Source organism: Tupaia chinensis, unplaced genomic scaffold (assembly GCF_000334495.1).
Source record: "Tupaia chinensis unplaced genomic scaffold, TupChi_1.0 Scaffold143615_1, whole genome shotgun sequence".
NCBI lineage: Eukaryota > Metazoa > Chordata > Mammalia > Scandentia > Tupaiidae > Tupaia > Tupaia belangeri.
The window spans coordinates 218,665-230,912 of record NW_006203463.1 but is presented as its reverse complement, the minus strand read 5'-3'; the positions used below and the strand labels follow the sequence as shown (position 1 = coordinate 230,912).

The 12,248-nt window shown below is 42.9% G+C and overlaps 2 protein-coding genes across 3 annotated transcripts in view; one reads left to right on the top strand and one right to left on the bottom strand.

Annotated features, from left to right (window-relative positions):
• Positions 1 to 5,760, top strand: part of FIP1L1 (factor interacting with PAPOLA and CPSF1) — a gene marked incomplete in the record, with an annotated part of 79,535 nt that extends 73,775 nt beyond the window's left edge. Inside the window, 2 exon segments of the mRNA XM_014582471.2 lie at positions 4,494 to 4,616; positions 5,448 to 5,760. Of these exon segments, the coding sequence (XP_014437957.1) occupies positions 4,494 to 4,616; positions 5,448 to 5,595 (271 nt within the window).
• Positions 5,761 to 5,913: 153 nt separating this feature from the next.
• LNX1 (ligand of numb-protein X 1) overlaps positions 5,914 to 12,248 on the bottom strand; it is a 153,748-nt gene continuing 147,413 nt past the window's right edge. For both annotated transcript variants that reach the window (XM_006164375.3, XM_006164376.3), the window contains 2 exons: positions 7,663 to 7,821; positions 5,914 to 7,136 (listed from right to left, as the gene is read on the bottom strand). In XM_006164375.3, the coding sequence (XP_006164437.1) occupies positions 7,001 to 7,136; positions 7,663 to 7,821 (295 nt within the window). In that variant the 3' untranslated portion in view covers positions 5,914 to 7,000. The remainder of the gene's footprint in view (positions 7,137 to 7,662; positions 7,822 to 12,248) is intronic.

The following is a 12,248-nucleotide window of genomic DNA, read 5'->3' as shown; positions in this document are numbered from 1 at the left end:
GCTGAACCGTCTTCTGAAAGTTCCTCATGGTTTCCTATTTCCTTCGTTCACGTTCTTCTCTCAGCCTCACAAACTTCTGTGCAGCCTTCAACATCCAGCCCACATCTGTCTTCTGTGAGCTGCACTGAACTTTAAAGAATTATTTTCTTCACATGCTTCTTAGGCACTTGATATATTTTCTTTAAAGCATGTCTTAGTGTGCCCTTTTAAAAAGGCATTGACCACCTTTCATATCTGCAGCCTCAGCACTTTGTATAATGACGGTGGCACTTTAAGTGTAAGTGCATAACTACTTATAGTACAGTAAGAAAAAACAACTGGAAAATGTTTAAATTCATTGTCTAACATTCTGAAAAAAATGAATCAGGCCAGCTGGTGGCCTGGTGGTTAAGGCAGGTGGATCCCATGGGGCTGACTGTGCTGTTGGAGTTCCACCCTGGGGCTTGAAAAGCATGCCAGGCACAGGTGTGTCCAAAATTCTGAGGGGAGAATGAAGGAGAAGGGATTGTGGTGTGGCCATCCCCATGGGAGATGATTCTCACTTTGTCATCTGTATCTTGCTCTCTCTCCCTGGCTAGTGCATATACCATATGGCAAAACTGGGAGGAAAAAAAGGAATGAAAAATCAATAATTATTACTTTCAAAGCATGAATTTGATCATCTCTCTTGTTAACTAATTATTACTTTCAAAGCATGAATTTGATCACTCTTGTTAAAATTCCAGTCTGGGTGCCATCACTGTGTAGAATGAAATAATACAAGGTATTAAAGTACATAGACAGTTTTCTGATTTTGTTGGGTGAGACTGTGCAGTACATCAATTTAGGGTATTAGCGTCTGTGAAATTCGGGCCGCATTTGTTCTTATTGGATGGGGCCATGTAAGCATAAACTTCTTGACCCAGAAAGGTCCCCAGGAGGTTTGTAGCCCAAGTCTGTGGGTGGAGGGACTGAGGGCACAGGCACATGAAGGCAGTGATAGAGCCATACCGTCTACTGGAGATTTGGTTGAGGTGCTGCTTAAAGTCCTCGTTATTTAAAAATTCTTTTAAAACGTTCTGTGACTTTTCATTCATTCCTCCATCCCTTCCATGTATTGGATTTTTTCTTCCCTGTAAATAAAACAGTTGTTCCCTTCACTCACATAACTGATGTTTTGGGCTCCTCACACGCCAGCACAGCGCTATGTCCCAGAGATGGAGACGCCCCGATGTCCTTGCAGGCCAAGCCGACTGCGACTGCCGGCACCTGAAAACTTACCCTTAAAAGAAAGTGCAAAAAGGATCTGGAAGCAATTTCATCGTCTTTCTAATTCCTTTGACTCCCAATAATATAACTGACGTGTCATAGGGACTCAACATTTTATTAACCACAGAAGTAAATAGTGGTCTGACGTGTGTATGTGTGTGCTTTGTGTTTGCATGGTGGAACATGTGCTATCGACTTTAGTCACCTAAACGCACCGTTCTATTAAGTTCAAGAGTATTATTTTTTTACAAAGTCAGTAATGTTTTCTGACACAGCTAAAATGAACACGTCTGAGACAGCATTGGTGTCTCCAGGATAGGCATGTCCTTATTATATAAGCAGCTTTAACGCAAAACCTAATTGGAAAGAAGGCTGAAATGAACTGCTTAATTGGAGCTCATGTTTTCTTTGCATAAATACAATGTTTATACACAATTTGAGGCTAAATTTTCTGTTTCTTTTGTTTCTGTTACACACATATACAGATGCTCCTGAATATCTCAAAATTTAAGTGTTCGTGATTAAACATTTTGTTTTATTTTTTTCCCAGCTGCCGAACTGTAGGACCTTAGAAGTCAGTGTTTACCTTAACTTGATAAAAGCTGAAGGTCAGAGAGGCACAAGGTAGAGGAAATTTGTGTTCTTCTGAATTATCCCAGGAAAAAATCATACTCTGGAAAATTCAAGTGAAATATAAGTAAAGGCTGTATATGTCTGAAAATCGGCATCGTGGTAACGTGGAATGTAGTATGTGTGGTGTTACAAATTATAGGGGTCATTGTTTTGAAAATTACAGACCATTTTAACATCTGTTTTTTAGGCAGCTTAATTATGGGCCAGAAAAAAGGCTGGTCATTCTAGGATGTTTGAAATGAGCTTTAATGATTTCCAGGCCCTGAAAAACATTTGTGCCCTAGTCATTGATCAGAAAAGGGGTGGAAGGAGGGTCTTTATATTTCGTGTGCAGGACCAACTATTCCACTTGTTACGGTCGCTGTTATACGGCTGCCTTCAGAACCAAAGGCTCCCAGGCTAACAGGGGTTGGTTTTAGTGTAAGAGGGAAAAAGAGAGTTACAGACGACCAGTTATGAGACAGCTGGCCTTGTGTGTGTGCCAGAGGGTGTGCATGCCCACCTCAGAGAGGGGGACAGGGAGAAGCACCCCTGCCACCACCTAACTATTTTACGTCGGTCTAGTCAGAGTCATTGCAAAGAGACCTTTTTTTTGAGAGGCATTGCTATTATATTCATCATTTGTTAACAGTACAAGTTTAACCTACCTCAGAGAGAGTAATTAACAGGGTCAGTACTACCTTTACAGAAAACATTTTGCTTTGGAAAAATTAAACATTTCATTCACCAAAGATTGCCATTTATTGAGGGCCTGCTCTTATACCAAGCACTTTATAAGTGTTATTGTCAGTTCTACCAAAACCTTGAAACATCACGTTCATTTTACAGATGAGAAGACAGGGTGAGAGACTAAATATCATCTTGCGTCGTTTGGCTTTAGTAAGTGGCAGACCAGGGTGTGCTCCTGCCCGTGCTCCTCCCCTGCCTCACTGTCCTGTGTGGCGCTCCGCACTTCAGACGATGTGCTTGCGTCTCCCAAATGCTAACTACGTGCTTCCGGCTCGGAAGCACGGCCACATGTGGGTGTGCACGTGTATGTATGTATATGTACACAGGTGTGTTTTCATGGTCAGCCGTACAGGTGGCACTGAGCACAGCGTTGCCGAATGCGGAGTACTGCTCTCTCACGGGACGGACACTGGACCTGAGTCCGTCACTTCCAGCCCGGCTTTGCCATCCTGGTGTTCTGTACCCCTTCCTTAGTAATGTGTGTAAAATATATTGCTGAAAACCAGACCTCTTCAGCATACAGTGTTTTAAAAGAGTCTTGTTTATTCTCAGAGAGTATTTACTGTTAGATTGTAGAAAGTGTTGAGTTCTCTGCTAAAGAGAAAAAGAAAGACTTTAAAGAGTTAGGAGAAAGAGGAATTATCATTAGGGACATGAGGGAGGGCAGGTCTGCGGAGATGAGGAAGTAGCACCCTCTAACTGTCGGCATCAGCCCCACTTTCACTAGCCTCTAATTCTATCCGAATCAGAAAACGAAGATGCAGCTTACACTTGTTCATTTGAAATGGTTAGCCATGTGCACCCTCCCTCTCCCCAGAGGGAGAGAGGAGGCGCCATCTGGGTGTCTGAGCGCCAGGGTGGAGGCTGCTCCGCCGTCTCTGCACTTGGTGCGTCTCTCCACTATGGCAGCTCCTCTTGTCAGGAAACCAACGGTTAAGAACCTCATCTGCCTTCTACCTTCTAGTCATTGTGCACCATGCAAGTTTAGAAACTTAACCGAGTGCCCAAAACGTTACAAATAATATAAGACTTTTGGGTTAGGAATCTGAGCTATACAAATATGCTTTTAAAAGTTCTAAAAGGAAAAAAAAAGCTGGTTAAAATTTAAATGAGATCCCACCTTAAGAAGAAGTAGAAACAAAGCATTACTCTTTGTGTGTGTGTGCGTGTGTGTGCGTGTGCACGCGCGCTATAGGGCACAAAGAGAAAGGCAGAAAGTGAAAAATCACCCCCCAGGAGGGGCCACCACGCACAGGCCCTTCTCCATTCTCCTCTCAGGATCTTGGACATGCACACACACGTGCCCGGTGTGAATTTTAAGCTGCTGGGTCTGGGACTCGAACTGTAGTCAACTACGTGGGAGTCCAGCAATGTAACCATTATGCCATCTGTTGGTCCTTGAAACAAAGCATTATTAATATGGAATCTCTAATTACTCCATAACAGCTACGAAACTGCAAAACAAAATAGGTCAAATATTTAGCGTGGTATGTTTTGTATTCTTAAAGAATTATTTTATTTAACTTTGTTTATTTAATTTTAACCAGAAAGGGAGAGAGAGAGAGAATGAGAAACCAAGCCGCCAGGCCCAGGAATTGCACCACGGTTGGCCATGTGGGAGTCCAGCATCCTTAACCACCACACCACCTGCCGGTCCCTGTTTTGTATTCTTACAGTAATCTAGTACTAATTTGGGAACTAGCATTATTTTCCTTTCAATTCAATAAATGTGTGTTTCTCACCTCTTCTGTAAGAGGCTAGCACAGGGGCTTCTGGTTTGGACATTAGACCGTATCTCTTCCTTTACAGGTAAAAAGCATTTGGAATTAACAGTTCGGTTGTCAGGAGAGATGTGTCTCTTTCATTTGCAGTGATGAAGACAGATACAGGGAGTATGCAGAATCTAGGGGCTACGAGCGTCACAGAGCAAGTCGGGAGAAGGAGGAGAGGCACCGAGAAAGACGGCACCGGGAGAAGGAGGAGACCAGACACAAGTCATCGCGAAGGTTCGCTCTAATGAATCAGTGACTTCATTTTCAGCTGAGAGAGGTTGATTTGACTTCAAAGCGAAAGCAGACATTTTCAAATAACCAGTAGAGCATTGTTTCGAGTGGGAGGATTCAGAAGCTTTTTTGTGAGGCTTCAACAAAGTTGACTCTAACAAGACTACACTTAATACTCAAAAACAAATGCACAGATCGTAAAAGATAATATTGGGTCGTCAGGAAAGTCATGACACAATTCTGCTTAGAAAACATTGAGAGATACGTTCTGACTTTCCTGACGGCATGAGCGAGATTTGACTTTAGATTCTCACTGGGAGAGGGGATTTTGGCACAGGAGCCAGTCCTCAATAGTAAATATTATTATACAAAGCGGTGTTTGGTTTAATTGAATCTTAAGGGTCTTTATAGTCTCAAAAATATCGGCACTAAATTTCAGTGCGTACTAGCCAAGATTAATCTTAGGTTTTCTTTTCTGATGTAGCAGTTCAGTTTCTAAGTTGTAATTAGTCTTTCAGAACAAAGTATGAGGGTCCCAGGAATTTGGATAGCATCAATGAAGATGACCCTATTCCATATACAGAATCTGCCTCTGGGTTGTCGGAAAAGTCATGATGTATTTTCTGTGCAAAAATGCGTCTTGAGTTTTCCAACAACCCAGTAATTATCATGTAGAAATTGATTACTCCCCAAAATGTGTTTGAAAAAAAAAAAAAGGATTAGATTATTTTAAACATAGTGCTACACTGAGAATTTACTGAGAGCAGACTGATCTTTGACCCTGGCGGTGTATGTAAACGTTTTTAAGCAGAACATGCCTCTCTTTTTCTGCAGTAACAGCAGACGTCGCCATGAAAGTGAAGAAGGAGACAGTCACAGGAGACACAAGCATAAAAAATCTAAAAGAAGCAAAGAAGGCAAAGAAGCCGGGAGTGAGCCCGCCCCTGAGCAGGAGAGCACCGAGACTGCCCCTGCGGAATAGGCGTGGTGTGGGCCTCCCGTGTATCATAGCGCCAGAAATAGATACTATAAATCTTGTTATTTTTCTGGATGATGTTAAAAAAAAAATTTACCTTTAATCTTGTTCTGTTAGTATGAACATTTAACTTTTTTCCCCCAAAATAAAAGAGTGAATTTTTCATGTTAAGTTAAAAGTCTTTGTCTTGTAATATTTTTAAAAAGGACATTAGTGGTTTCTCTAAGCAAGTAACACGAATGAGTCACAAAACAAGGAATTTAAAGAGCTGTTATCTGGCTTTGTATGTACATACAGCCTAATGAGGGCCAAGGCCTCCCCGGCCACAGTTTTCCTGATAATCAGACGCCGCCTTGGACATCGGGGATTGCACTGTATCAGAAAACGCCTCCAAGTCTGCAGGTTAAAACGAGGCTTCGTCGTTAGTGGTGGCACTCTTGCTTAATATATGGAAGAACTCATACTCATTTTTGATATCACAGATTTTTTGTAGCAGCCTTCAGTGTTTAAATTTGGGTTCATGGTGAACTTATGTCCAAATTAATGAAATCTGTAAGGCATTTCGGTGGCATCTGTTAAAAACTTGCCCTTAGCGTGGTTCTGGTAGGCACATGTGCAATCACCAGTCCCTGAGACGCAGATTTGAGTCACCCCTGGTCGTCCTCCGGAGCCAGACTGGAGCTGGTTCGGCTTTCGGTGATCAACTGCCAAGCCCCGATGGTGGAGCAGTGCACGGAGTTCCCACTCGGTTTCCGACTAGACTTTTGTGAATGAAAACAAACTTAGTGACGGAAACTTCAGGCTTCTTATCAGAACCCAGAAAATACAAGTTTATAATTCTGTGAGCATTTTAAGGGATAATCCTCAAAGGCAGGGATGGTAACAAACAACACGGTATTGGAGAATGGAATACTAAGATCTTTTAAATGGTTACTCAAGTAAACTTAATTAGTATCACATACTAGAAGACAACTATAATTTTTGAAAAATATTTTTCATTTGATGAAAAGAACGTTTCTTACCAATGAATTTTTTAAATCCTCTGGCTTTATATTAAAAATGCCCATAATGTACCCTTTGTAGACCTCAGCATATAATCAGACTTTTAATTGAAATCAGTGATTTGAATTCAGTAGGCGATTAAACCCATTTTAGCTGTGTAAGGACTTCTTGTTAAATAGAAAGACACAGAGTCATGCAGTAATGAGAAATTCTTCTCACTGAATAGAAACCAGTAGTTTTATTTTATTTTTTTTTTATTTTTGAGAATCATTTTCTGTGGTGTAACCAGCTTTCATGAAATCATTCTTTTCCTAATACTTTTACAGTGTATTCTTTAAATATAAAAATCGGCACAATAAATACATCGTTTCAACTTAGCCTGTTTTTGTTCTTTCTGTGATTACTGAGTCTATAAAAAAGTGCCAGGCCAAGAGACAATAGTGAGAGTAATTCTTCCTTTCAGTTCCTTGAGCATCCTTGCCAAGCAGGCATGTATCATTCCTGACGTACTCCGACCATTGACAGCAAGGAGAATATCGCCACATCTAAAAGACAGAAGGTGCATCATTAACGTTTTATTCCGTAGCCGAAGTCAGTGCAAGGGTATTTTGGTGTTCCTAGTTCTCACTCCATCCATCCATTTTCATTAAGAGATTTTTACCCTCTCTTCACTTAAATTCTCACTTTTCATTCAGCTTGATGCTAAACTGATAGGAAGTTACATTCTGGGACCAAGAATATGTGTAGTGTTGGGACCAGCAGGTGGCATGGTGGTCAAAGGTGCTGGACTCCCACATGGCTGACCACGGTTTGAGTCCTGGACCTGGTGGCTTGCTTTCTCCCTTTCCCTCTCTCTCTCTCTCTCTCTCTCCGTCTCTCTCTGGTTAAACTGGAAAATAATAAAGTTAAAATAATAATTCTTTAAAAAAAAAAAGAATATGTGTAGTGTAATCATTTTAGATTCGTATCCTCCCCGCAAATTACAATGACACATGTTTCAAATGGGGCCAAGCTTGTGCCGGTGTAAAACCATGTGAGTGTAAGTTTTGGTCAGGTGGTCATTGTCCTTACCTGATCCTCCCATCATTGTATGCTGGTGTTCCTTCAACAATGGACTTGATAAAAAAAGGCTGGTTCCCATTGTACTCCTCGTAACCTCCCACAATGCAGAAGCCCAGGCTGCCAGCTGTGTTTCTTCGCAGTACCACATCCTTGCAGTCACACAGGTACCTGAAACAGTGGGAAGTTATTGCGATTCATCTCCCGTCCCTTTTCATGGCTAGTAAAGGCTAGGCAGCCCTGGATAGCTCCCTCTCCACCGCCGGGTACCAAGGTGAACTCACACCACCCGTTATGTTCTGTCTCTGTGTCTACGAGGAAACATCGTATTTTTGGCTTAACATATTCTTAGTGCTTGAATTTATTCAGCAAAAAGCTGGATATGTGTAAATTATAATTTGATAAACCAAACTCAAACATGGATATCATATATATATATTTTACTATAGGGCGCTTGTGCTCGCCAAAGAGAGACAGAAAGCGAGAACTCACCCCCAGGAGGGATGGCCACGCTGCAATCCCTTCTCCTTTCTCCTCTTGGGATCTTGGGCATGCATGCACACACACCTGGTGTGAGTTTAAGTCACTGGGTCCGGGACTCGAACGCCAGTCAACTACGTGGGAGTCCAGCGACAGCCATTACTCTTAACTGCTGGTCCCATGGATATCATGTTTTTACTTGTAGATACAAATAATTTTTTTTTTTTTTGGAGAGGTTTTTGATGTAGGGCGCGTGCGCTCACCAGACAGAGACATAGAGACAGAAAGCGAGAAATCACCCCCCAGAGGGGATGGTCATGCCGCAATCCCTTCTCCTCTATTCTCCTCTCGGGATCTTGGGCACGCATGCACACGCGCCCGGCGTGAGTTTTAAGCCACTGGATCCGGGACGTGAACCGCGGTCGACTATGTGGGAGTCCAGCGACATAGCCATTACGCTAACTTCTGGTTCCCTAGATACAAATAATTTTTAATGCAGGCAAAAGTCTTTGAATAAACTGATTAATGGTTTATCATTAATCTCAATGGAAAAAATGTACACTGACCTTAATTTGTGGAAGCTTTAGTGACATTTGAAAAATAAGAGTTTCTATCTATATATATTTGATGGGCTAGAGAGATGGACGCAGGCAGAAAGTGAGTGGAGACTGAGATACAGGTAAAGAAAGAAAGTCCACATAGGAGAAACACAGAACAGGAAGTTATGCAAGGAATGGGAGAAGGAAAGACTAGCTCTGCTGTAAATGAGTAGAATTCTCAGTTAAAATATAAAATGAAATGGAATTCCTTTTGCTGCTCAGTGGCTGTTGGATCAGTGTTCGCAGGGTGCAGGCCGAGTGCACACAGGTGGGTGCAAGGAACTGGACCTCTCCCACACCCCCTTGTCCTCTGCAGGAGTAGTCCAGGAAATGGCTTCAAGGGAAGTTAGTCTCTTCATAAGAGTCAAGATATAGCTGTTTGTTTATAAACTGTACCTTAAAGTATTCATTCATTGCTTTTGAAAACCAATAAAGAGTCCCGTGGAATGTTAAGTGATGAAGTTGGTCATTACATTTATTGACCTTGCTAGACATTGTAGCATGATGTTTTTCCATGGTGTTGCTGATTATCATCTCACTTGAAATAAAACAAACTTTGTAGAGGTATTCACCAAACACGCCCTCATGGATTGCTAAAGGCATCTGCATACCCAGTTTTGTTTTGTATCCATTGTCACATCCACATTTACAATCATCCATTTCTCTCACTGAGATGAAGCTGAAGAGCCTGCATTTATTAAATGAAAGATACTGTGATGTGTCTCACCACAAACCTAGATGTCAATAGTAAGTCATCCTGTGGGACAGTGATGCGTTAGCACGTTTTACATGACGCTCACTGCTCACAGGCAGGGCAGGCCGTCCTCAGCCACCAAAGCACTGTGCTCCCACTGGGGTCAGAGTTAGAGGACTCTTATCCAACGTCATGATCGACCGTGGTTGTGAGTCTTTATCACACTGAATGCTAGTTTCATTTCAGTTTTCCTGTGCTTGTATTGCATATTTAACTTTTATTGTAGGCAGTAAGAACTCAGTAGCTTCAACTCAAAATCTTAAACACTAAAACTTAAATGTTTCTCATTCTTTTGACCACCGATTGTGTCTTTTTCATTATCCACTGACTGACTTTACCTGGACAAGCTATAAACATAACCATCTAAAGCATACATATTCTTTTTTTTTTTTTTTTGAGAAGTTTTCGCTATAGGGTGCATGTGCTCGCCAGACAGAGAGAAAGCGAGAAATCCCCCCCCCAGGAGAGATGGTCATGCCGCAATCCCTTCTCCATTCTCCTCTCGGGATCTTGGGTACGCACACACACGTGCCCGGCATGAGTTTTAAGCCACCGGGTCCGGGATGCAAACCGCGGTCGACTACATGGGAGTCCAGCCACATAGCCATTACTGCCGGTTCCCTAAAGCGTACATATTCTTTTTTTTTTTTTGGAGAGATTTTCGCTATAGGGCGCGTGCGCTCGCCAGACAGACAGAGAAATAGAGACAGAAAGCGAGAAATCACCCCCCAGGGGGGATGGTCACGCCGCAATCCCTTCTCCTCCATTCTCCTCTCGGGATCTTGGGCACGCACGCACACGCGCCCGGCGTGAGTTTTAAGCCACCGGGTCCGGTACGCGAACCGCGGTCAACTACGTGGGAATCCAGCAACATAGCCATTACGCTAACTGCTGGTTCCCGAGCGTACATATTCTTGTAGGAAAGTTTTCAGCCTAATACCAAGTCACAAGTGTGTGTGTTTTCCTAGATGTGATTCTAGAGAGAAGGTATGTGCTTGGGCATCTTTCAGCACGTGTTAATACTGAGTGAGAGGGACCAGCAGTTGGCATAATGGTTATGTCACTGGACTCCCATGTAGTCACCTGCAGTTCGAGTCCTGTGGCTTAAACTCATGCCGGGTGTGTGTGCGTGCGTGCCCAAGATCCCAAGAGGAGAATGGAGGAGAAGGGATTGTGGCATGGCCATCCCCCCTGGGAGGTGATTTCTCGCTTTCTGTCTATCTCTGTCTTTCTGGTGAGCACACACACCCTATAGCAAAAAGCTCCCCCCCCCCAAAAAAAAAGTGTAACGTGTTCTAGGCACTTGGGATATCGGTGGTCAAGACAAGCCCCTGCCCTCCTGCAGCATCCCTGTGAGTGGCTAGCAGGGCGACAGGTTTCCTTTCACTAAGAGTGTTTCCAGTGGTCGTGTTGCATATTTAACTTCACTGTAGGCAGCAGGAACTCAGGCTAAACTCAAAGTCGACCTTCGTTAGGGGCTTGATGGGCATGTTTTTCTTAAGTTATTTCACTCCCACTGGGAAACGAGGCAGTCGCTTTTGGTGAATGCCCTTTGAGACGCTGAGTAAAGGCCATGTGAATGCATGCGGACGTTTCCTATTCCACACTTACGTTTTCAATTTAGGCTTAACAGAGTTTGGCAGTTTTTCCCAACGAGAAAACTATGCTTACCTCAAACATGGGGCCAGCAGGTGGTGTGGAGGTTAAGGAGTTGGATCCCACATGGCTGGCTGTGTGGACCCAGCAGCTTGAAAACCACACCCAGGGCATGTGCCTATGTGGCCAAAATGCCGAGAGGGCATGGCCATGCCCTTGGGGGTGATTTCTCACTTTCCCTCTAACTCAGTCTCTCTGGTGAACACACACACCCTAGAGCAAACACAATTTAAAAATGAGAATGACTCCATGGAATTGACTTAGTATGGCGAAGTCTTGAGCTGCTCAAGAAGCGAAAGTTTTTCTAAAGTTTCCCTGTCCCTTATACCCTATTTTATTTAGTAAACTCTTGACACCGCCAGGCCTTGGACTAGGTCAGGATTACGCTACTAAGAAAGCTAAGACAGCGTCTTCCCTTCAGAAACGCTGGTGTGTCAGGAAATAAAGGAAGTAAACTAAATAGACCAGCGCAGGCTACAAGATCAGCATACTCCTTCCCGATCGGAATTCTTGGAGTCTCTCGTTGCTTAATGGCGCTAGAACAGCAAGGATTGGAAAGACGGCATCGACCTGCCCGGTGTTTTGACTCCTGCGTGCAGAAGAGTGAACCTACTACCAGTATGAGGCCTTCTACAGAATGTTAGCTCGCTCTCTTCTGGTGACTTGTACTCCTTCCACGAATATTTGGGCTCTGCACTGTGTAAATGGCCTTCATGATTCCATAGCTTCGCTAGCTAGCACCTCTGCAGGAGAGTGGTTTCAGCACTTGGCTGATAATTCAGCTGCAAAACAGCCACACAGATGAGTATGAACTTTTTGTCATTTAAACCAAGAAAGAAAACTCAAAAAGCTTGTGTCATTTGATATGACCTACATTATTTTTTTTCCCAAAAAGATGTGTCTTGACAAAATTCCATTGACGTTTGATTCACCATATAGGAAATTTACTCCCTAATGTTCATTGAACTACGTGTTTATAACAGATTTGATTAAACATTCAAATGATTATATAAATATGTCTTTAAAAGATCGCTTAGATCTTTCTACATGTCTTGGTTATAGGTGGAAAATGAGCCTTCAGGTGTCGGCTGTAACGTGAGGTTCCCTTT